Raw genomic sequence first — 27767 nt, 5'->3', positions numbered from 1 at the left:
ATCTGTCAAACTTCTGTCCCATAAGTCATAATAGGCTCTACCAAGGTTCGATAGTTTGTCAATTTCGTTTCTTGTCTAATATCTTTAGATCATAGTATAGAGTTTAGAATGTTTACCGCTTTTTTTCCCTGCTGCGTTCTGTTTTCGATGTCTCTTTAAGTAGTGCCTTCTTTAGATATTATAGATCCGAGATATTTGTATTCATTACATGTTTTTGTGTTTCTAATTTCTAACTCTGGATCTTCTTTATTATCTCCTATTTTAAGATACTCTGTCTTTGACATATTCATATTGAGGCCCCATTTTTCATATTCATTCTTTGGTTTTCTAAACATGTCGTCCATGTCTTCCTCATCATTCGCTACGAAAAATAAAGTTGTTAGACATTTACCACCGCCTATGTCTATTCCCATTCCGGATACTTGTTTCCTCCACTGCTCTAGCGATGATTAAATATATATTTTAAATAAGGTCGGAGATAGACAACATCCTTGTTTAAGCCCGTTTGTTATTGGAAATAATTCAGATATAAAGTTTTCTTCTTTAACGACACTTCTTGCATTTTTGTATATATTTGCGATAGCATCCACATACTCTCTACTGAGACCTACTTTCTTTATTTTTTTTTTAAACAGTTTTTTCAAAGGTACCGTATCGTATGCCTTCTCTAAATCTACAAACAATAGGTGGGTAGATAGATTCCTTGCCTTCCGTTTTTCGATTACCTGCTGCAGAACGAATATACCATCAGTGCACGATCTTTCTGCACGAAATACATTTTGTTCTTCTTTGTCTTCGTATTCTGATTCTATTCTTTCTTTTATTATTCGACCATACAACCTCCCCACTGAGCTGATAACAGTTATTCCCCTATAATTAGAGCATTTGTGTTTATCCCATTTCTTGAATATTGAGCTGATGTAGCCAACATTTCAATCATCAGGGATATTTTGTCCTTTTAAGCATTTGTTAAATAGTTGAACCAACATCTCATGTAATATTTTTGGTCCATACTTTACCAACTCAATTGGGATATCTCCAGGTCCTGCTGTTTTACAGTTTTTCGATTTTTTGAGGGCATTTCGATCTATTGGAATTTACCCCTATCCTTTGTCAGTAAGACCTCATAATGGGGTTGTTTTTTAATTTCATTATTTGACTCTTCAGTTTTTAATTTTCTTTAAAGTACCTTCGAGTTTTTATTTGCCTGTATCTTTTGTTAGATTTTTTCGATATTATATTTTCTCAAATCTTTTACGATTGCTTTGTGTACTTCTTGATTCATCTTCCATATTTCTTCTTTACTTGTGTTTATATTCTCTTTTATATTTTTTGTTTGTGTCATTAGGGTTTTGGTTTCCCTGCTGAGTTTCTCTTCGTTCTTTATTTTTGGACAATGTATCTTTTGGCTTTCTCGTATAACTTGTGTAATACATTCATTGAGAACATTTATATCTTCAGTAGGAAGTGTCCTTGTATTTTATTTTAATTTAGTCTCAATGTCTTGTTGGTATATTTTGACGTCACTGGGTTGTGTGCATGTATTTCATTTTTTCTTAATAATCGATGTCTTTCCTTGTCTAGATATATTTTAACTTTAGCGCGTACCATTCGTTGATCACTACCTGTAAAAAATTTGTTTAGCACATTTCTTGCACATTAGCAAGACAATGTTGCACATTAGCTACAAAAGATTTCTCTTTTGTTGCTAATTATATAATCTATTTCGTTTTTGGTTTTGCTATCCGGGCTTTGTCAAGTCCATCTTTGTTGTTTTTTGTGGAAGAAGCCATTCATTTGGAATAAGTTGTTCTGAAGAAGAAAACCACACATTAACATTCAACACATGTTCTGCTGCTAATTTTAGTATTAAAATCACCTGATATTGTAACATATTTCGTAGGTATTTCGTTTAGTGCTATTGATATTTCGTCGTAAAACTCCACAACTTCCTCGTTTGAATAAGATGAGGTTTACCTGGGGATAAATAATGAGGTGTTTTCTCGTTACCTTCCTTATCGCAGTATCACAGCTGTTTAAATCAATGTGACTGTCACCTGAAATCAAATATTTAAAGACGTATTCTTTAATGGCTTTGATTTAGTAATAACATAGATGCTGCTCTATGGTATATCCTCAGTTAATCCAAGGATGCTTATTTGGATAAAACTTATTTGCACATATCTTTTAGATATATAGGACGTTCCCTATCATCCATGAAGACGCGCCGTGTCGGGGTTGAGGACTAGAGTACCATGTATAATTAATCGTTCTAGAAAGAACCACTTTTGTCGCGTGCTCCCAGAGATGTTCTCACTACTTCTATTAATATAATGGTGGAGTATAAACTCTCTACGAAAGTCAATAGAAAAGACTCGTGTATTGGTAGTCACAATGGTACGTGCTTATGTACATGTTGATCGGAATAGGAACACTGTGACTCATTGATACAGGACTTAACGATCCGGAGACGGACCGTGCAACATGTTGAGTTGGGGTCACTGCCTTCCGAATCAAAAACGTGCCCTTAGTCTTAGCGTGATGAGTTGGATTATGCGCACCTTACCTACATACGACTCTTCTATTACATGGTGAGTTGGAATTGTTGCTTTGTACTGAACTGAATGTTATCTCCTGTTCAGCTAGTGTTCTCCTGTTCCTGTCTGGAATGCCTACAGAATATATCCAGATCACGTGTGACCTTCGTGTGACGTAAACAAGCTTCACAATTATTCTGCAAATTATTAAACATACTAATACAGACTGGTTGTTCTAAACTGAAACTAAATATAATATTATTCATTGTCGTAATTAATCTTATTTTTCTTGCACATTATCTGACAAATATTTTGAAGCCTACATGGTACCACAAGTAAAGATATACGATATTAAAATCAGTGAATGTGGAAGATATTCGAAATATATTCGACAAGAAATATCTTCTTCGTCATGTACCATTTTTGTTTTTTTTTCAGAACGTTGGTTACCATCATAGCTATCTTAATTTTACTCACTGTCACCCTAAATAGCATGCTTGTATCACTGTAAATAACTCTTTTACCGAAATGTTCACGGACCAATTCAATATCGTTTTATATATTTAGCCATAAACAACACCATTCATAATAAATACTAAATGCTTGAGCAATAATTGTCAGTGATATGTATTTCGTTACTCATCTGATCTCATCCGTAATCTGATATGCTATTTTGGCGGATACTCTTATTTTATGATACATAATGTTTGAAGTATCTAGTTAGAAAATTTAAAAAAAAATTAACAAAAAAATATTTTTGATGGGTTAACAGAGCTCTTGTCAACATCTTTATAATTAAAATTACGTACATAGTTTAATGCTGATATGAAGGTAAAAGGGCTGCTCCCTTTGCTGCACCCCTGACCCATTTATAGATTGAAACAATTATTTTTCTACACGTCGCATTATAGCCTGTTATGTATACATAGACTCACGCTGGAAAATTATAAGTCTAAATCTGTTCAAACGTGCCTGTAGTAGATGCCAGAATTCGAAAGAGTCACATATCAGTATCAAAATGTGGTGTCCTGAGTTTAAATGTGGCAGACAGTCTCTACTATACAATAACATAATACAAAAGGTCCATGATTTCGTGCTTCATGATCGACGTGTGCCTATTAGACAAATAATAGACGTAATTGGTCTCTCATACTCTATGGTGTATACTATATACTTATTGCTGAATTGCACACCATCAAATTCGAAAAGACATATGCAATCAACGCGTTATAAATAAGATTTAAAAAATTGTCTTACAACGTAGTGACAATAGACGAGACGACTAAATTCAATATTATGTAGAGAGAGCAAAAGACAGAATATGGAGTCGATACATCGAGGTTGACCACTGACGAAAAATTCAAGATGCAATTTTTAGCAGGAAATTTTAATATAATAATAATAATTTTATTTTAATGCAAAATAATTTTATTTTGTGGTTTTAAAGACGTAATTTTAGTAGATTTCCTGCAAAAAGCAACCACAATTACAGGTGATTATTATTCTTATTTATTCCCAAAATTACGTGGCGCCAAAAAAGAAAAACGTAGCATAGGAAACTGCGCAAATGTTTTCTGTTATATCATAATAATGCACCCAATTACATTGATAGTTGATCATCTGCAATATTTTCCAGATTTGGCCTTAGCAATTGCAGACAAAATTTATAGAACACTTATTAGCATCAGGCGCAAGCATTATAAATTCTAGAACATTACAAAAATGCTCTTATTTTAACGTAATAAAAGTTGAAAAATGAACGTGAGATATTTGTTATTTTTTTATTGTAAGCGGGCCAAGGCCGATGCAAAGAGATCAGCCCTTGTAATACTAAAGTTTTAGGCATATATGCGATTATTGTTTGATTTAAATTATACATAGTTTGGCTTTTATTAATGTTAAATCAGTTTTGAAAAAAATTTCCAGCGATAGTGTATGTTGATTATTTTATTTATTTTAACGAACTTTTCAGGCTAATATTAATCATACCTGGTCTAGTAGACTCCTTCGAATATGCAAATGTACCGAAAGAACACATAGCAACATGTGAAAGTCTAAGAAATACTTATACACCCAGCAGTTATGTGAAGCAAAAGATTCCGGGACAGCGGATAGACTTTATCATGTACCATCCAGGCTCAAAACTTCAGGTAGAAATGAGAAAATATAGACTGCCCCTGCCAGACCGTGTTCCTCAATGTACTTTTAGTTATTCTGACCACGAAGCCGTGGAAGTGACTCTCGAAATAAGTAAAAAGGCGGCGATGACCTACTCTAGGAACGAACACGACTTGCAGAACATCTTACATGAATCTATTTTAATATTAGACCGTGGTCTAGCTAGTATATATACACATAAAATTCTCTACTCCGTTTTAGGTATCATACTTTTCTGTTCACTGATAGTCACCTTCACATTTGACGTTCCTATAGGTTTTATAGTACTGTATAATATTCTGAAGGTTTTAATTGGACTTGGATGGGCATTTTGTCTTCTAATGGCAACTGTTTGGAATAAAATAGAGAGGCATGGAGTGCTTGCTGGAAAATCGGCCATAGAAGTACACCTTAAAAAATCATCTTCGTGACATACCTGTTATAATCGTTGGTAGAGTAAGCATATGAAGTGAACCAATTATTGTTACCATCCTACACCAAATATATGTATGTGCATATCAACAATTTTAATTTATGTGATCAGTTGTATACAAAAACATTTGAATGTAGCATGGAAGTGGAAGTTTTTCTCTATGCCATTGAATACTTACAGATATATATACATATATATATATATATATATATATATATATATATATATATATATATATATATATATATATATATAATACGTGTGTGTGAATTAAATAGACACAAACGTATTACAATGACATTGTCTGTCCCTTTTCTTTAAAGAGCACAAGATGGTCCCTGATATGGTCATACAATATCTAAAAACGTCCGTCAAAAGTAATTTGCAACTTTCTACTTTAAACAAATAATTTCATTTTGCTGTACACGAGATGAGAAATCTATTCTATTTTATATATTTAATTCAAAGTGCGCTAGTCTCCTACAGACTGAAAGCTTGTATATTAACCATCGATATACGAATTGATGTTTCTCATCTCGTCTGTAGCAAACTGTATCTGAAGAAGAGTATATATTTATATATATATATATATATATATATATATATATATATATATATATATATATATATATAATATATGTGTATATAGACATGTAGACAAGTATTCCATTAGGTTCCTATCGTGCTAATGGTCCAGCCAATCTTAAACGCAATTATTCTTACATAATAGCTATAGTTTCCGTAAGAGATCCATCACTTAATCATATTCTCGGTTTGGACGGTTTTTTGGGCAACCTCTTATATGAATCAATCTTAACGTTTCGCTACATTTGTAGATAGGTAGCTGATTTCTGAGATTCACATTTTATTTCTGGACACATTGGATAATTTGCGTAAATTCCTACCTCGGTTCTTGGTTTTCGCCTCTGGGCACGAGTACCTGGTTTACCGTAACCAACAAGTTGTTCGCGCTCCTGAAGAAGCTACAGAATAAAACGTTGAGATAAACTCACAGATATGTCCAAAAACGCCTGGTCCAAACCCAGAAGACGATTAGATTCTGTCTCTGGCCGTGAAAACCTCCGTCATTTAAGATATCCAGTTTGTATAAATCGAATGCAAGGCGATATAATTAAAAAAAAAAAAGAAAAAAAACACAATGTGAATTTTATGTCAAATTTTTAAATTTTTTTATTTTTTAAACAAGAACGAACAAAAGTTTTGACATACTGATATCAAAAATAATTATTTTTGGATGTAACCTTTATTGTTTGTATCAGGCACATATTGTCATAGCAGATAACATTTTCATACTCCCATGGAAATTGAATGTAAGTAGTAAAAATGATATTTTTAGAATTAGTTGGGAGTGTTGCGAAATTTAAAAACAAATTTACGTTGAATATTATTATATTACTTTAGTTATATTTACTTATTACGAACAATTTCAAATAACATTAGGTTGTGTGTATCTAAATTTATGAGACATAATCTTCATTATATAAAATTGTTTTATCTCTTCTATGAGAAGTGGAATTTACATGACAGGTTGAATAAAGAGGTAATATATAAAGTTTAAAAAAACAAAATTATTGTTTTAATAACATTCTTCATTTGCAAACTAGTCAAAATATAAACAGGCTTAACTTTTTAGTAAGATTTTAAACTTTAATACTTAAAGTATATACTATTTTAATACAACTTTTTAATCAAACCTACAATGTCACTTCAGAGAAATATGTAAAAGAAATGGCTTTGTACTTAGGTTTAACAATGAAATACATGCATGCATAATATAAGGTAAAATTGAAGATAGGTGAAGTCCTTTTCGCTTATTTAATAAAGGGGATTTAATTTTCATTAAAAAAAATGTCCAGTGACATTCCCATATGTGTTCATAAGGCTGGCAACACCATCACTTATGATTCTGTGATCGATTGACTAGAATTTCATCAGCAAATTAGTTGGATTATTTCAGTTATGTGAGAACGTTAGAATGTTTTCTGAGTTCCTGTTGTTGATGTTTTTTTCTTATTTTTATCACATTAAATCTATTTTGTATTGAGTCAGATACTCATGTAGCACATGACCCGACATTATCATGAGTAACAAATCATAAACAAGGAAAACTTTGACAAAATAATAAATGTATTGAAAATTTCTACGTACTGGCTTATACACCTTTTTGAGCATGCTCCACAAATGCTCAATAGGATTAGGATTAATATTTTTGGAATAGCAAACTCTTCAAGATACTGAGTTATAATCCTAGCCATGTGTGAACTCGCATTATCTTGAACTAGCAGAAACCATTGCCAATAAACCACGCATATTTCATCACATGATGGTGTATGATCTCCGTTATGTATCTGTGTGCTGTTAATACTCCTATCTCAGTCGGGACGAGATCCGGGTATGTCTCAAAAGAAACACCTACCCAAAGCATTACTAAGCCTCCACCAAAAGCAACCCGGTGTGACCGAAAGCAGACAGCATAACGTTTTACAGTCCTTCTATAGACCTTAGTTCAACTATCTTTTCCATAAATTGATATTCTACACTCATCTGTAAACAATACTTTTTCCAATTGTCTATTGTCCAATTGAGTTTTTCACGAGCAAATGCAAGTCTGCGTATTTTGTGAGTAATAAGTAATGGCCCCGTTGTTGGACTGCAAGCTCTCTGCTGATCGCTGATTGCTGGTCCTTGAGCTTACTGAAGATTTGAATTTGAAGAATTCTGAAATTAGCCACAACCATTGATTTGATTTAGATCCACAAATTTGCTTGCAAACGCACCGATAAAGATTTTCGCCATTATTTTACACCTACTATTCGATACATATTATCTAGTTGGAGACCCAATTATTTTCTTTTTGTAAAGTTGTGTGTGAAGTATTGGCCCTTTATGGCAGAATGTTCTACAAATGAATATAAAATACAAAATTTGAGCAATAATACTTCTTTGTCGTATACTGGCTTATTTGTTAATGTCAAGTTAATGTCGATCATGGAGATTGAGCTGTAGAATAAAGAAGTAGGATGAAGAATTTCATATTTTTATATGTATGACTTTATTAAACGCTTGTGTCTAAGAAAATTCATCTTCTCTAGGGACTACTGTTTTTTTATAGACCATGAATTTATTCTATTGTGGCGTGTGAGTGACTAAATTAATATTTATGAGCAAAGTTTGTTGGTTTATAAAAATCGGTACAATTCTTGAAAGCAACAGTTTTTCCAGAATTTTATACAGGAATGGTAAAAAACGATTTGATTTCATTGAATAGCTTTCCTTGTTTGGGAATTAAAACGATCTGAACACCTCTACCTATTAGAGGGAAGTACTCCGTTTTTGTAGATTATAATCTAATATAATTATATATCGTGCCTAAGATACACGAACCCCTTTCTTGACAAGTTTTTCAAAATTTCCACTAAGGTATTATTATTAGTTACTTCAAGTAAGGTATAGTATAAGAAAAGGTATAACCCCAAGACATTTACATCCAATTTTCGATAAAGCCATGCAAACGAAATTTAAAGTAGATGGTTTGGCAGGAAATTTAAAATATAATTTTTTTATAAAATTTGAATAAATAAAAAAAAGTATCGTGTGGCATGATAATTTTCTAATATATTTTAGTATACTAGATGTGACAATAAAAATTTGAAAATATTTAACTATCTGTACTTTTCTATAGTCCTACCTTCTTTTAAAATTTAATATATATATATATATATATATATATATATATATATATATATATATATTGTGCAACAAGGGGTTAATAAATTGCTATTACCTAAGAGGAAGTGAATGGTATCAAATAATTAGAGACTAAAAATCTTATTCACTCTGTCTTTAAATCACGCGCGTAATTTACATTTTATTTCGTCTGTATAATATTTGCTTTTAGAGAATGTTGAACCTATTATATGAAAAATAATACATTTTTAAAATTATCAATATTTGTTTCATTATGCTGCATTTTATAATTAATTATGTACATATTTTGTTTAAAACTGGAAATTTTTGTCTGAATAGCATGAGCTTCTTATCTAATTACGTGATATGTTGTGCGGTTTGTAAGTAAGAATAATACAAATAGCGCGATAAACATTAAGGTGTTAAACTAAATTGTAATAAATATAATGCTAAATATGACAACTCAATGAAAGCTATTTTTATTTTTTTATCATATTTATATTATTTTTATGCTTATTGCTGTTTAACTATTTTTATAAACGTATTTAGTCTTCCAGATGAAAAATTGACCAGTAGTGTAATAATATCTTATTTTTTACTCTGTAAACTTGGCTTGTAGAGTTTTCACAGCAATCAACAGTGTAAATTTTTTATTTCTCCCTTATGCAGTGCTTGCCAAAAGTCCCCTCCCTCTCGTATCTTTTGAACGGTTATACTTACGAACGTAGGCTTCTCAACTAGTCATAGCCGGTGACATAATAGTGATAGATGACGTTACAGAGCCACTGTGATCGATAATTTTAAATGAAACCTTACGGCAAGTAATGTCTCGTTTGAAAGGTATTGAAAATACTTATTCAATCTTACTAATTTTATTTTAGTTTAAGCAGATTTTGATAAATAAATTAAATAAATAATAAACCAGTTCTTCTATTAAGTATTTAAAATGTGCTTCACCTACTTCCTAACAGTAATGTATCCTATTCCTAAACTCTTGCCATACTCGTTCAAATGTGTTGGGAGAAATTGCCCTACATTATTTAACATTTCGTTGTGTTAAAATGCCAATACTGTCCTTTGGTGTTGCGTAAACCTTAGATTTCAAGTACAGAAAAAAATCGAATGGTGTAAGGTCTGGTAACCGAGCTGGCCATTCTATCAAACCTCGTCGTCATATTCATCTACCACGATATTCCTCATCTAGGTAAAGTCTTACTACACCATAATAGTGTGTAGGAGCACCATCTTATTGAAACGTTATTTCCAAGTTGCCGAATTCATCTGGATTGTCTTCAAGAATTTCAAGAATTAACGGTTCAAATGCGTTTTCTAATATCTTCAGATACACTTTACCGGTTAAGTTAGCATAACTTTACTGTTATAAGTATAACCGTTCAAAAGATATGAGGGGAGAGGGAACTTTTGGCTAGCACTGTATAGAATCTAACTATCGTATTGAAAACAAAAGTCTCTGCACATTATCGATGTCGCCATATTAATGCATAGCTAACAATAAGACAACGCAAATACACCTTTTAGCTACTCTAAAACTCTACAGGATGAATGAAGCAAGCAAAAAACCAAGACATAATCAGAAAATATTAACGCGTATTACATGACTACTGCAGAAGTAAATAAAAACATTTCTGAATCAAGCCCACAAGTCTCCAAAATCACTAACGGATTATAGATACATTTACGCAGTAAGTTGTAATCTACGAAACAAGGATAAACATTTATCCTAATTCAATCCACTACCCACTAACCAACAAGAGTACATAACAACTAGAAACAGACAAACAATCAACAACAAGCGGTACTAACAATCCAAACATTAATTTTTTATTGTTTGTAACGGAGGGAGAGTGGTTTCGTGGTTTAGAATATAAATCCCATCATCAGGCCCAGTAATAGAAACTTTTAAAGGACTAAAATGATACATATATCAGATATTGTGTAAAAATAGTATATTCTGATGTTAACTGTGAGCTAACATTCTATAAATGTCTGTTCTATTCTGTATTATCAAGGAGTGTAAGCATTCCCCGTAGTTGTGACTCAGTATACACTAAAACAACATGTAGGTAAATACTCGTTTGACTTAACACAAGAGGCTGTTACTTGTATCATTGCAAAAGATCAGCCATCGCAGAACACACCACCCTACAAGATAAACAAGCAAATTTTATTCGAATATAACGGCTGTTCAGTAGAACATCACACTACAATTTGGATGTTCAGAGAGGCTATGGAAATACAAAAGTAGCTGATTAACTGTAATTGTCAAGAAGAGGTTTTGCATCTAAACAGATTGTGGAAGTACGTCGTCATCGAGCAGTACGAAATGTGACAACTCTTCTTGGCTCGGACCAACCTACAGATGCCTTGATATGGGAGAAAATAATACTAATGCTAAAAGAGTAGCCACTCACAGTAAAAAACAAACAAATTTAAAAAACATGTAAACAAAATTGTTCAGTTAAGGTAGCTTTTCCGGTAATAATCAAAAACGATTCATGGAACGAAAATATAATATGTACTACAAATATTTCGTATTTATTGTTGGTCAACAATTTAATATAATGATAAAAGTTATTTTTATATTTTCTGTGTATTTTGTCAATATTGATAATTTTTAGCCTTCAACTAAATAAAAACCAACAATGTTACATTTTTTGTGGTTAAATTAAGCTAATAACCATTTGGAAGCGGAAAATAAGTTCAGCATTATTACGTTAACAAACAAAAATATCTTAATTAAGTATTTTATTTTGTACACAGTTCATAAACATAGTTGGTAGTTTATACAGCTGTTTCTAGTCATTGTTTTTATTTTATAATAAAATTATAAATGAATTATATTTATACTTGTTTATATAATAATTAGGTATTTAAATTTTCATGTCTGTGATTTCTGTATATTTAGCAATGATCAATACAAGAGGGCAGATCTTTAGCACTGTACATTGTGGATGTAAAAAAATAATTCATGAAAGATGAAGCGAATTTTTGAATTTGTCAATTTTTATTTTATTGATTTGTGAAAAACCAAAACAGTATGGCTATCTTCTTCTTCTTCTTCAGCCTTAAGTAATCCAACTTTGGACATTGGACTCCCCCAAATCAATCCAGTGTTTTCTATTTTGCGCCACTTGCTTCCAGTTGTGTCCTCCGATCTTTTTAATGTCATCAGCCCATCTCATTTCATTCCTCTGCTTCTCTTTCCTAACCATGGTCTCCATTGTTGTATTTCGTGGTTCCATCTTTTATCCTTCAGTCGGGCATTGTGTCCTGCGAAGCTGCATTTTAATTTGGCAGCATGTTCTCCTGCGTCTTTTACTTGAGTTTTGCTTCTAATCCATTTCTTTGTTTTTTTTTGTCTATAAGTCTCACCCCGAGCATTGATCTTTCTATCGCTCTTTATGCCTTTACTATTTTATCCATATTAGACTTGGTGAGTGTCCACGTCTCTGAACCATACGTTCTACTAGAATTTTGTTCTTGGCGGCGTGACACAGCTCGCCTGTATTGTGTATTCCTGTCCATTCTTTAATATTCCTTAACCAGTATAATTGTTTGCGGACGGCTCCTCTCCTACCTTCGATCTTCCCTTGTAGGATTAACTGTGGTATTTCATATTTTGCTCCTCTCAATATGTGCCCAAGGTAACCAATCTTGCGTTTTCTAATTAATTCAAAGAGTTCTCTTTTCACGCCGGCTCTCTTAAGGACGTCATCGTTTCGAACTCTATCCACCCAAGGTATGCGCATCATTCTTCTCAATGACCACATTTCAAATGCTTCAAGTTTGTTGATAGATGTTTTTTTCAAAGTCCACGTTTCCATGCCATAAAGCAAGATGGACCATATGTAGCACTTGACCATTATGTAGCGTATTTCGAAATTTAGGTTTTGATTACATAGGAGCGGTCTGAATTTCACAAAAGCTTGTCTTGCCATTTGTATTCGGGTTTTTATCTCTTGTTGTGGATCCGATTGGTCATTGATTGTGGTGCCAAGGTATTTAAAAGTTTTCACGCGTTTTATGCGATCGTCACCTATGCATATTATCGGGTTTTCTGGAGGGTTTCTGCTAATGACCATATATTTCGTTTTCAAAATGTTGATTTTGAGGCCATATTTTTTACCTATGCTATTCACCCTATCAAGTAATAACTGCTGATCTTCCAAATTATCAGTTATAATCACTGTGTCGTCCGCATAGCGTAGGTTGCTAATTGGTATGCCGTTCACCTTAATGCCTAATTCCGTGTCTTCTAATGCTTCCGCAAATATATTTTCAACATATAAATTAAAAAGCATCAGAGAGAGTATGCAGCCTTGGCGAACACCTTTCCGGATTTCAAATTCATCCGTATATTGGTCTTGATCAATCCTCACCTTTGCCATTTGGTTCCAGTATAGATTCTGAATAATTCTGATCTCCTTCTAGTCCATGTTGGCCCTATGTAGTAGTTCCATCATGATATCATGTTTAACATTGTCAAATGCCTTCTCGTAGTCGATGAAGGTGAGGTAGACATCTTTTCGTTGATCTAAACAGTTTTGTATTAAGGTGTTCAAACATAAAATTGCCTCTCTTGTTCCTAGTCCTTCCTTAAAACCGAATTGTGTTGACCCGCTAAGTTCTTCTAGTATCTTGTACATTCTTGAGTGTAATATCCCAAGGAAGAGTTTCAGCAAGTGACTCATTAAACTGATTAAGCGGTGTTCATTGTATTTTGTGGCATTAGCTGTTTTTGGGATCATCACAAAGGATGACTGCAGCCATTCTCGCGGAATGTAACCAGTATCATAAATTCTATTGAACAGCTTTACCAAGATTTCGATATTCTCCTCGTCTAGTAGTTTTATTGCTTCTATATTAATTTCATCTGGACCTGTTGCTTTATGCATCTTTGTGGTTCTAACTGCATATTCTATTTCACTTCGCATTATTGGGAGGATACACTGATCGTTAATTCTGGTTTTCAAATATTGTTCTATTTTAGTGCTTTTCAAGATCCAAATCAGTTTTCCAAATCCTGCCCACGCTAACCTTATTCTTCTGGTAATTTCGGCAGTTTGATTTTCTTTGTTAACGTTCATTATCTGTCCAAGGTAGATGTATTCGCTTACTGTTTTTAAATTTATGTCGTTCAACGTTATTTATCTAATGTTCGGTGTTTTTTTGTCATTGTAATTTGTTATTATTTTTGTTTTTTCCAAATTTATCTTAAGGCTTACTTTTTCCGAAGCTTGAAATAGTTGCGTCATCATGGTCTGTAGTTCTTCGAAACTTGTAGCGAATATTACAATGTCATCAGCTCATCTCAAAAGACTCAGTTTTCTTCCATTAACATTTATTCCTTTATCTGCCCAGTTAATGCCTTTGAACACGTCTTTCGTTTCGAGACGTGTTCAATATGGCTATACCAGACAAAATTTACGTAAGTGCTATATATTTCATTACCATAACCATAGGGTCATTATTGGTATGATATTTTCAATAAATAGTGTAGAAAATACTATAGTGAGTTCTATACATATGTGAACATAACATTTGTATAATATATTGTATTGTTGAATTAATATAAGTTTTCCATCATATGATCAACAATTTCAATTGTGAAAATGTGATGGTAATAGTATTTCATATAAATATATTTAAAGATCTGTTCTTCTGTTTATGTTCATTTATACATTTATGATTTTATTTTGTACACGAATTTAGGTTTCTATGTAAATCGATATTCTATAGCTACCAAAATGATAAATAACTGAATTAAATTTGAAGGTTATATAACACAATGTTGCAGAAGTAGAATTATAGGTAACTGAGTTATTGTAAGAATGCTAACAGTGATGAACAAATTAAATATATTAGGAACAACACTGAGGTAAAGTTTTTACAAAAGGAAATTAAAGAACTATTTACCAAAAAATGTGACGATCTTTTAGAATAGATATGTACAGTTTATTATCAGTACAGTGATCATTTCCAGAAATTGGCAACATTCATAACACTGCCAAAAAACCAAACTCAAAAGAATGCCAAGACCACTGAACAATAAGTTTAACGAGTCGTGTGCTCAAAATATTTTTAAAAATTATACACCGGAAAATACACAACAAACTTGAGCAAGACATTAGGGCACACAATTTGGATTTAGAAATGCACTGAACTATCCGTTGAAAATGTACTTTACGACTAACAGTATTTATATATTTATGTACTTATTAATCAACCAGTGTACGTGTTTTTTGGATTATAAAAAGCCTTTAATACGGTCAGACATAATCGTCTTATCCAATTACTTAAAAAGAAAAATTTAGACATGAGAGACAACATGATCATTAGAGCTCTCTATTATAATCAAATAGCTGTGCTAAAGGAGAATAACTTTTTTTAGAAGAAATACAGATTGAGAGGTGCGTAAGACACGGCTGTGTCCTGTCTCCTGCTCTGTTCAATGTATACTCAGAGGAAATTATCCAGGAAGCACTAGAAGGACTAACTACAGGAATAAAAGTAATACAGGTTGACAAATCAATAATATACGGTTCGCAGATGACACTATTCTAATAGAGGAATGTGTTAAGGATTTAAGTAATTTGTTACTTACAGCAAATGGTTGACAGGGTGGTAGAAGCCAGTGACGAAAGTGGATTGTCGCTAAACACAAAAAAGATCATTTATGGTGATTGCAAAATCCCAATGGTGCCAAGAAAGCCTGACTTTCCTACCTTAGGGTGCGAAATTAAATATATCGAGAACTCTAGTATAATATAACCTATACGAACACACTACTGGAACAGTTAAAGTGCTTGACAGACTCTCAAACGAATTCCATCCATAACAAAGTGTCAGCCAAGGATGTATACTGTTTCCACAATTATTTAATATATGGGGAGCATATTATGAGAAGAGCGTTTGAAGGATGGGAAAAGGGCATCTCAATAAATGGTCGAAAAATAAACAACCTAAATAAATAAAACGTAGATATGATCTAGCAAAAGTCGCCGTAGGAAAAATGACCAAAATCTGGAAATATCTCAAATATCACGAACTCTAAAAATGAGGTTGATCAACTGCTTAATATTCTCAATACTGAGATACGAATGTGAATCTTGGACCCCAAGACAAGCGAAAAGAAGAAAGCTAGACGAAATGTTCTGTTGGTGAAGAATGTTAGAAATTCCATGGACTGACCACAGGAGAAATAATTCAATTTTAAATGAGCTAAAGGTCAGCAAACGGCTCTCTAAGTCCATCTCCAACAATTAAAATACATGTTATGAGAGTCAACACAGAAAATATGAAAAGACTTATCATACAAAGAAATGTAGAAGGCCAAAGAGAGAGAAATATCCAAAAATTCATGTCAGTTGTTCTTTTGCCTTATTTTATCTATCTATCTATCTACCTAACTATCTATATTCCGGTTTTAAGCGTACTCGCTCTTGCTTTAGAGATCTAAGGAGAAGTAACACCGAACTATAGCAATTAGGTCGTCCTTAGCTCATTGTCGATCCTGCCATATCCAGGAAGGTGGACAAGTCACCAGGAGACATCTCCCTTATACGGGCAGGTGTAGGCCAGAGCTAGCCGAACGCGTACTCTCATATTGACGATAACTCCTGACATTCACATAGGACATGCTCGACAGTTTCGTTTTCTCATCCCCACTTCCTGCATAGAGATGTGTTACCCCAGTATTTGAAGGCGTTTCCTTAGTTGACAATGACTTCTTAAGTACTTCTTTGATGCTGACTTTTCAAGGTTCCTTAGTGTTACCCTGGCAAGTATACATCCTTGTCCTTCTTCCCATCTTTCACGGTTTTCGTGTGGGAGTGACATTTAGCAATTTCCGAGATTGTTGTAGTTGACCAGCCAAAAAGATCACCAGATCTGAACCGAAACGTCTTCTACATTTATGCTTATTGCTCTATTGGAGAACATACTGAATATCCATTCGCTCACTGCCTGACATTGAGTTGTTGGGTGATAGTTGGGAATGTTGTTTTATCAAACGCTCCCCTAATGTCTATGACCACTACTTGATGCAGTGCAGAATCGGTAAATCTTCCCGAAGTATATGCATGTTGATTTGGGTGAAGTGGGTTATGAACCACAACTTCATCCCTTATATACCTCTCGCATAGCCTTTCTATGGTTTTCAAAAGAATCGATGTTAGGTTAATTGGTCGGAAAGCTTATGGTAGGGTCCGTCCCACCTGATTTTGGTATGAAGACCACACGTACCTCTATCTCCACTTCCTAGGAATATATCTCAGAGTCAAGGAGGCTCTGAATATTCCCACAAGATGCGGCAGAAGGATATCCAGTCCCCACCGTATTAGGACTGAATATATGCCGTCGGGCCCTGGTTACTTAAATGGGGTGAAGCACGATATGGCCTATCTTACCTTTTCCTCAATAATCATTGTTGTTGATTGATTCTTCCGTCCAGTTCGGTGATATGAATGCGCTAGAACCGGGGAAGGGTGTTCTCATCAGGATCTCAGCACTTTCGCAAAGGTTGGTTTGCTTCCATCTTCGTTCGTTAATATGCCCATGTGGGTCTTTTAAGAGCACATTTTTGGAGCCTGGAAGCCTGCGGATTTCCTCGCAGTAGAGTCTCCAAGAAGCTCTTTGTTTTTGTCTGCAGACTTTCTTAAAGTCGGACGTTTGATTGATAAGAATCCCAATCCTTTTTGAGTGTGGTACGTTGTGTTCTATTATAAGCTGTTCTTGCTGTCTTCCTAATACAGTTCAGTACACCGCTAAGATGCATGCGATATTTTTGCGACTTTACTGGACCATTCTTATCGGACAGGATTTTTTGTAAATATAGCTTACAATTCTGAATGAGTTTCCGGAGTTGACCCCTTTTCATTCCACAGTGCATCTTCTAAGAGTTCTGCATCTAACCTAAGGTCGTTAGATTTGATAAGGCTTTTTTGTACGCTATTAGTATAGGTCAGAAGCGGTGGTCAGACATAGATATGTCCTCCGATACCTACCAGTTCTGAATTTTATTCGATATTTAAGCTGTTGCTTGCGTGATATCTATGACTGTTTGGCTACGAACATTAATAAAGGACGGTTCCGTGTCTCTTTTTAAGATATACAAATCTTTTATAATAATATAGTCATAAAGAAACTCACCTCGAGCGTTTTTATCTGTGCTGTACTTTTACTTTATTCAGTTTATTAAAATATTTTTATTGCCAAAGAAAACATCTCTGTGTTAACAACAAACAAGCCCTTAATATCTGTGTATCCTCCAATTTTGCTTGTTAACGGTTTCTCCTATAATCGAAAAAACTACTTATTTTAATAACCTAAAAATTAACTATACATGGAGCATAATTTTTATTTATGAAGTATATCAGCTTAATTTGCTCGATGACTTAATCGTCTAGCTGCATGACTTGCTTTGGGTGAGTGATGTCTCAGATTCAAATTTCTGTCGAATTTATTTTTACATATATACAATTGCAAACATTTTTATTATGAATGTACTTACCCTTAATTGAATATGATTCAATTCCATAATCGCCATTTAATTGCAATTTTTTTATATATTTAAAAGGATACAAGACACTACTATACTATAGGTCTGTTCCTTTGCTTTCTGGTGTAGCACCAGTTCCAAAGAAGTGTAGAACTGCTACACTAAGTTGCTCCTTTGCAAGGTGTGCTAGTGCTACACCACTCTGTTCATTGTAGCAAAAACGTGTGACACCTGTGTCGATAAATACCTACAAATTTTAATTTTTTTATATTGTTGTATCTTTTAAATTGTGTTGATAATTATATTTATATATTTTAAAAGATACTTAGCTAATTATAATAAAGTTTATTTAAATTAGTCGGTCAGATAGCCAAGCGGGCTAGGCGGCCGATTCTCATTCGCTTCACTGTCGAATGGTTCAGTGGATGTGGGTTCGAGCCTCAGCTCGGTGTACAGAAAAATAAAAAAGGCTAACGCAGCAGTTAATTCTAGATGAATCTGCGACTTTGACTAGAATATGCTGGTGTCTGATCGGCCTATGGGGGAGCAGTACGGCAAGAGATAAGGGCTTGCGGCTCGGTGATACTCCTCCATAGATCCCTACCGGAAGGGCGTGGCGCCTACATACCGGTATATATATATATATATATATATATATATATATATATATATATATATATATATATATATATATATATATATATATATATATTAAATTAAAGAAAGGAAATCGAAAGTAGAAGAAAAAAAACGGCCATGGTCTAACTTGTTAAACTGTTTGTTCGGGCTGTTAGGCCGTTGTCTTCAGAGATTAGTTCTCGACGTTTCGCCAACACTTTTGGCATCTTCTGGAGATGTTACTGCTTCGCATATAAGCTGAAACTGGCGCCGCTTTGTACTACGGAGGTCTTATTTATATTTTCTACTGGCCTCCTCTCTACTGGTTTCGGCGTGAGGGGGGGTGTCGTCGTTTGAGCTTTTCTTTTTTCTAATTCTTAGTCCTTCTTCTATCCGATTAAAATTATTTTGATGCTTATATATTTTCACCGCTTCAAACAGTATCCGATGTTCTCCGGTTCCCAAAGCGTGTTCGGCAACGGCAGATTTGTCGATATGTCCTAAACGACAATGGCTTTTATGTTCATTTATCCTTGTGTTTGTGGGTCTTTTGTGGTTCCCACATATACCATTCCACATGGCTTGAAAATGGTCTTTACATTGGCTTTTTTAAGTATTCGCCCATTTCTGTCTGTTACCCCCGATATATAGGGCAAGAACGCTTTGACTATACAGAAACAGCATGTTAATTAATTATTAAGACTATACATGGATATAATATTCGAAGCAAACAATACCAAAAATTTTTCTTGTTTTCATCAATTTTAAGATATCTTCTGTTTGCTGGATTTCTTCTTACATCAACAACATCGTCTGATTTTAGAATTCTTTCGTTAGTGGAATACGCCGATTTAGATAATTCTGTAAACGTTTTCTCGATATCATTCTGCGATATTCCTCTGTTTTAATTTCTAAAATAATTCATAAATAATTAAAACACATCTAAACCTGACAGTAGTGCTCCGGTAAAACTCGTGCTTTATCTACTGCTACAATTATCCATAAATTTCGCCATTTAAATTCATATTCGAGATTCTCAGGCAATCTCTCCTAAATAGAATATTTTCGGAACATCTCTGATCTTTGTAATTAAGAACCTACTAGGAAAGATTTGACTTGTTGGCACTCTGCAATATGTCATTAAGGCAGTAAATTTACAACACCAATACATTTATTATCAACAATAATATTACTTAGAAAGATTTGACTTGTTGGGCACTCTGCGAGTAATAACAAGTCCTTAACGCAGATAAATTTACAACACCAATTCATTTATTATCAACAATACAAAAAATAAATAAAAGAAGAAAAATGTTTCTAATAAAGGAATTAACATACTGTAGTCCATGTAGTATTATTACCAGTAACTGTTCTTTTCTTGTCAATTTTTCTTGTGAAATACACTGTTTAAAGATTTAGTTTTAAAATTGTTTTTACTAAGCTTTTGCATATTTGACTTGTAGATAAATATTTACAAATTAGTTTTTAAAGGTAGTAGAATCCGCCCAGATCTTGTCTTTTATCCTCTATTTTTGTTACTGTAATATTAAGTACTTAGTGTTTATGACTGAAAAATACTTTAGGAGATGTTAAGTTTAGGCACATAGAATTCAATGAAGAGAAAGTATTTTTTTTGACGATTTGCGTTGGTAATACACTATTTTGCATTAAAAAAATAGACAAAACTTTACTATGGATTTAGACACAATGGCTAGTTAGATACTTAACTCCATCCTTTAGAAAATACGGAAAAGAATGGTTTTATCGAGTATGCCTAAACCTAATATGTCCCATTTTTATTTTAAAAATATATCATAGTATTTATATTCCTTAACACCTCTTATTTATGAAATATCAGAATTTATACATTACAAATGTATCAAATACTGCTCAATAAATTAATTTTCTTTAAATAATTTGTTTTTATTCCTATATTCCTTTCCTTATTGTATGAAAAAAGAAATGAAAATACACATTGAAAATGATAAATCGTTTTTAGTAGTTTACGAAAAGTTATCTGTAGTATGAAATTAAACCTGCATATTCCGCTTTGCATTCTATATGTTGAAACGTGGACATTAACTGACGCCACCTATAGACGAGTCGAAGCATTTGAGATGGGGTGGAATAGTATTTTAATAGATTATAAATGAATAAATAACACGCAGTTAACCATATCTTGAATGAGGAATAAATTAAATATGCAAAATCTACTTTGATGATACACTCCAAAACAGTATCATAACATATTTAGATGGGGAGGAAATGCACATTTAAAACTATATTTTCATATAGTGAATTAAAGAATAATCAATTAGAACAAGTTCACAAATTCAGATCCTTAGGAGTAGTACCAAAGAATATAGACGCATATAAAAAGTTCATTCGTTTACCAAATTCCCATCAGTAAACATGAGCACGTGTTGATATTCGCCGTCTCATTCGTCAAGAGGCTATTAAATATAATTTATTACCTTAAGCGAGACAGATTCTCATGTTACAGATCCCAACTTGCCATAATTTTAAATTCAAATTGTATCGTGTTGATTTTTAAGTTAATATATTGTGTTATATTTATGTTATAGTTATTGGTAAGTTACTTACTGGTCGTGTTATTTTTTAGAGTTTAGTTTAATTGTGATATAATGATTAAATTTCAAGAAATTCTTACACTAACAGTTTCGAAGGTAAATATTTTTAAAAATCATATGATACATAGGTCGTACATCAGTACGACCCTGTTTGGCTTACACGTGGTTCTATTGACGATTGGGAATTTGTAGAATGAATATTTATAGAAGGACATTTCAAATGGGCGATTTGCCCACGGTTACCTATTATACTTCAAACCACTTCTGAAGAGGGCGACTGCATAAATTTAAACCGTGGAAGTCGCGTTGGCTTAAAACCATATCATCAAAGATATAGAACGCAGCTATTTAACTTATGCATCCAAGCTTAATAAAATTTAATATTTCATTGATTTGCAAACTGTTTTTGTTTTTTTTTTTCACAATAAAATTTTTATTTTTAATATATTAAATTGTTAAAATTTTTAATATATTAAATTGTTAAAATTTTTAATATATTAAATTGTTAAAATTTTAATTTTAAAACTCTAAAAGGTAGGTATGAAATTTTCAATATTAAAAGTAAGTATTTATTTTTTTATGACATTTAAATAAAATTTTATAACTTTGAATTAAAAATTGGCTTGTTACAATATAACGAAAAACCATCACATATTTTTTTATTATACTGTTTTCCTGCTCAAAAATCTACGAAACTTTTTAAAAAAATTTCAAAATATATTCAACCAAAAATTTCAATTTTCCCAAGACTTTTCATTAAATTTTTTAGACTATTTTCGAAATTATTTCATTGAAAAGTTGTCCTGTTAAAAAATATTCAATGAATCTTTTAATTAGCAATGAAATATTCATAATCTTTTAATAACAACTAAAATCATTCCTGAATTATTAACAGTAACTTTTCATGAACACCCTGAGTGAAAGTTTTCACGATGTATGGTGTTTCTTCCTCTATTACTTTAATCTCCTGTTTATTCTTTTTGTATGGCTCCTTACTTTGTTTATCTTCACTAAGTACGCGTTTTTGACAGTGATAGCTACTTTCTTTTGTTTTTTTAATTCTTTTTCTTCCAACTGTTCTTTCATCAGTTGTGTCAAGGTCAAAATTTTGGATTTCTGTTTCTTTCTTTGGCTTTGTCTAGGTTTAGGGGTAGGTGTTGGATATAACTCTTCGAACGTCCTATTCTTAATCTCCACTGTTTTGTCCTCATCATCTGTAGCCTCATTTCTTGTAACTCTCAAAATGATTCGTCAGTGTCCAAAGCAGAGTATTTAGAATGTTTTTGCTTCAATAGCTTTGTTGAATCGGGAATTGTTTTTGTACAGTTTCCGATGGAAGTCAATCACTTAAGCCAGCAACTGGACTTGAGATTGCCAAAGGTAAAGTGTTTGCATCGATCATCACAGCTAACGCCAAAGCTTTAAATTTACAAAAATGCTTTAACCATTCGAAAAATAATTCCTCGGTTATCCAACCGGACTTTGAACGATGATAGATGGAGCCAAGCGGACCATTTTTATTCAATCCCTCCTTCATCATTAACCTTTTAAAAATAAACATTGGTGGAACTTACTATCCCGCAGCACTCACACAGCAAACTACAGTGGTAGTTTGACCTCGATCGCCGCTACTAATGGATCCAACTTGCTTTCTTTCCTTTGGTGCAAGAACACGAGATGGTTTGTGCACAGTTGTTATCCCAGTCTCGTCCACATTGTATATGCGTCCGGGCGAAAATTGTATTTTTCCATCAATGTCACATTATCATGAAGCATATTTATAGGTATCCGATTTATTAAAAACTAGTGCTCTATTTTTACTAGTCGCTTCTGGCATTCTTAAGGACAATTGGGGATGTCTCTTTAAGAAACCATATAGCCATTCTTATCCACATGTTTCTTTATTGGCTCTGAAGTTGTTTCTTATATTGTTTGATACAGTATATCCATATGCAACTTTCCGTACTTTGTTTGGGGTTAATCCATAAAAAAGATTTGATAATTTAATTACATAATCAGCTAGCATCTTTTTCTGTTTTTCAGAGATTAACTGGTTTTCTTCCTGACGCATTTTTTTGCTTGAAACCGATTTCTTAGACAATCTTGCAGGGTACCATGTGGAATCGAGTAGAGACCAGCTGCTATTCTAATTGAACAGGATTTTTGGATAACCGCATTTAATGCTTGGTTCATCCCCTCCTCTGTCCAGGAAGAATGGGCTGTTTTTCTTATATAATTTCTTGGCATCTGTGAATAAAAATTTTTATTAAAAAACAAATTGTACAATATCGACCGCTATATGGGGTAATATCGACTGTCGTGATCGATATTACCCATCACAGACATCAAAGTATATTTTTATCAAATATAGTGTATAGCCTCAAAATTATAACAATGCGTATGCCACAATAAATAAACAATGATACATTAATAACATTAGTTAAAACAAATTTTCAAAACAGTACCACATAAAAAATACAAACCTTATTTTCTGAAGCGAGCAATTTATAAATAATCGTCGAAAAAACAACTTTATGTAATATTTATAAAACTGCTAGTGACTTTGCCCGTCGCATGCGCCGGGGGATCCAATCAATTTTCACCTACAGTCAGTCATTAAATTTTTAAAATAATAAACTTTTTGCAAACCAAGTAAATATAAAGTATAATCTGGTGCACTTCTGACCTGACATTATGTTTTTTTACGTTATATAGATTATATGTGCTATACGCCTCACGGCGTTTGATTTGATGTGTCATATATTAGTATTAAGCTAGTTCATCATCCAGCCTCAAGAGTTCACTGCTGAACATAGGCCTCTTCCTCATGTTTCCAACCCCGTCTATCTTGCGCCGCTCTTATCCAGTTTTTATTGAGTCTTCTTAAATCGTCAGTCCATCTTGTAGGTGGTCGACCGACGCTTCTCTTGTCTTCCCTTGGCCTCCATTCCAATAACCTCTTTGTCCATTGCCCATCTGTCATTCTGGCTATGTGTCCTGCCCATCTCCATTTTAGTCTGGCTATCTTCTCGAGGATGTCAGTCACTCCGGTTCTTCTCCTGATGTCTTCGTTGGTTATTCTGTCTCGCAGAGTTATTCCTAACATGGACCGCTCCATTCTTCTCTGCGTGACTCTCAGTTTGGTAGCTGCTGCTTTTGTTAAGGTAAGTGTTTCTGCTCCGTACGTCAAGATTGGGAGGTCGCACTGATCAAATACCTTTCTCTTTAGGCATGTGGGCAGCTCACTTTTAAAATTTTCTCTCAGTTTTCCAAATGCTGCCCACCCAAGGCCGATTCTTCTCTTCAGTTCATGAGTCTGGTTATCCCTGCCAATCATAATTTCATGTTCCAGGTATTTATATCTATCTACGAGTTCTATTTCTTTCCCACCAATACTGATGTTCTGGTTGGGTACCAAATTGGTCATGATTTTTGTTTTCGAGATATTTATATTTAAACCTACACTTTCTGTAGCCACAACGAGTTCCTGTACCATCTCTCTTGCCATACCTAGATCTTCAGCTATTATAAGTATATCATCGGCGAAACGTAAGTTGTTTAGATATTCTCCATCTAATTTTATTCCCTTTGTCGTCCAATCCAAATTCTTAAAAGCATGTTCTAGCACCGTATTAAAAAGTTTAGGTGACATTGGGTCTCCTTGTCTAACCCCCCGTTCTATTTTTATGCGATTACTGTTAGTATGTAATCTGACAGTGTCAAAGGCTTTGTGAAAATCGATAAATATTAGAACTAGAGGTTTATTGTATTCCACTGCTTTTTCTATTAAGGTTTTTATACTTTGTAGATGGTCATTTGTTCCGTAACTTTTTCGGAATCCTGCCTGTTCCCTTGGTTGATAAGTCTCTAATTTTCTTTCCATTCTCTTAACTAGTATTCGCGTAAACAACTTATATATATGGCTGAGGAGGCTAATCGGTCTGTAATTCTCTAAATTTGCTTTGTCTTCTGCTTTGTGTAATAGAATCATAGTAGCGTTGTTCCAGTCTGTTGGAACATTGGCGCTGTGTCGGCAGATATTGAAAAGTTGTTTAATTTTTTCAAGTAATACATCCCCTCCAATTTTTAATGCTTCTGATACTATTCCATCTTTACCCGGGGTTCGATTATTTTTCATTTTCTTCAGGGCTTCTTTGATTTCTGATTTTGTTATATCGGGCATTAAATCTGATCCTTGGTTTAATACCCCAGTTTTTGTCGCTATACATTCATTAATAACGAAGATGATATGTAGTGCCCTTTTGGTAGTTGGTTTGGTTGATTATTTTTTTTATATCTGAATATATTCGGTATATCCTCCCCTTTCATTTGCTATGTCGCATGATAGTATTTGATCAGTTGTTTATTTTGTACGCAGCCAGAGGCATTTTTTAAGTCAATAAATCAAAAATTTGTCTTATTTTGTTTGTTTTTTCTATCTTAATATATTTGTTATATCCGTGCCTTTCATTTAACGCATCACACGCTCCAATAACAAATGAAATATGATGTAATGTCCTTTTGGAAATTTCGCAATGTGTGTTTTTCTGTCTTAACATATTTACTACCCCCTCTCATACTGCTCTGTATCATACGTCAGGATCCGATGAACTTGTGGCCTGTTTGCGGGAAGCAAAGTTGTCTGGGCACACTTTAAACTGTTTGATTGATTTATTAACAATAAACTACATACTAAAAACAAGTAAGAAAACTGTAAGGGTTCTTTTCGTTGTTACCTCGTGGTGTGATCGTGTTCTGACGGTCATCAGCAGGCTCTGGCTCTGATCTCCTCTTCTTTTCTCCGTCGACGTTCCCTCACTTCGGTAGCACAGTCAACCCATCTGTGGCTGGAGGTTAACTGTCAATCTGCCACAAACTATTCTACCTCGACTACAAAACGATCAAAAAATGAGCAGAATGAACCTTAGCATTTTCTTATGGGATTTTACATGGGAAATGAAGCAGAAACTCCATAACGCCCATGGACAATGACCTATGATAGATTATGTTATAAACAACAGAGAAATCATCCATCAAAAATAATCGACGTAAGATACCTCAACTCAGCAGATGTAGGTAGCTATCATAGGCTAGTATTATGTAAAATAAGAATTATCCTGAAGTATTTCACACCCAAGAGAGCGGTTCCAACACAAACAAAAATCAAAGTCGAAGGACTAAATAAGGAATCCACGGAATACATATACAGAAAAAAAATATCAGCGAAGATCACTGGGAATAAAATATTAGAAAACGATAACATCGAGGAAAGCTGGGAAAACTTAAAAATATCATAATTAACACAGCAACAGAATCACTTGGGGAGAGGAAAGTAACGAAAACTAATATATCAAAAAAGAAAACACCATGATTTAGAGAGGAAGCGAAGACAAAATGTGAAGAAAAGAAGAAAGCCTTTTTACAATACAGAACACAACAAACACAACAGGCATATAACCTGTATAAACGAATCATAAATGAAACGAATACTTTAGTCAGACAAATAAAAAGGGAACACTGGCAGAGCTTCTCAAAACAGATAGAACACGACTTCTACAGAATACAAAAAGAAATATGGAGAATCATCAGAGGACAAAGAAAAGAGATGAACGAACTAATAAAAACGAAACACATTCAGAAGGAAACATGGATATACTACTTTCGATCCCAGTTTGCTAAAGGTGACGATAATGAACCACCAACACCAGAGGTGACGACAAATGAAGAAATAAATATTGAGAAGGAAGAGGTAAAGGAATTATTAAGGTAATTAAAAACTAGAAAATCACCAGGGGAGTACAGAATACCGAACGAACGGTCGATCGGGAAGAACGAACGATAAAGTATGGTGGACCAGATCTGACCAGACAACTATTAAAACTAATCCAACAAAACAGAATTCCTCATAAATGGAGATCAAGCATATCTCTCTTCAAAAAGGGAGACAAATCGGACCCGGAAAATTACAGAGTAATTAATTTATCAAACACAATACAAAAATTAACAACTAAAGTTTTTGACATAGGCCTCCTCTTTCCTTTTCCAAGTCTCTCTATTGTAGGCAGTTTGTATCCACTTCGGGCCTGCGTGTTTCTTCAAGTCATCTGACCATCTCATTTGTGGCCTTCCTCTTTTTTGTTTGTAATTATATGGTCTCCAGTGTATAGTCATCTTATTCCATCTGTCGTCTTTCTGTCTTATGG

The 27767-nt window shown here is 33.6% G+C and overlaps 1 protein-coding gene across 1 annotated transcript in view; it reads left to right on the top strand.

Moving 5' to 3' along the window:
* The window catches only part of nSMase (neutral sphingomyelinase), a 47939-nt gene extending 32774 nt beyond the window's left edge, over positions 1-15165 (top strand). The window contains exon 5 of the mRNA XM_072525962.1: positions 4510-15165. Within this exon, the coding sequence (XP_072382063.1) occupies positions 4510-5125 (616 nt within the window). The 3' untranslated portion in view covers positions 5126-15165. The remainder of the gene's footprint in view (positions 1-4509) is intronic.
* Positions 15166-27767: the final 12602 nt, after the last annotated feature.

This window comes from Diabrotica undecimpunctata, chromosome 3 (assembly GCF_040954645.1).
Source record: "Diabrotica undecimpunctata isolate CICGRU chromosome 3, icDiaUnde3, whole genome shotgun sequence".
NCBI lineage: Eukaryota > Metazoa > Arthropoda > Insecta > Coleoptera > Chrysomelidae > Diabrotica > Diabrotica undecimpunctata.
The sequence above is the reverse complement of the archived record's forward strand: the minus strand, read 5'-3'. Positions and strand labels throughout refer to the sequence as shown.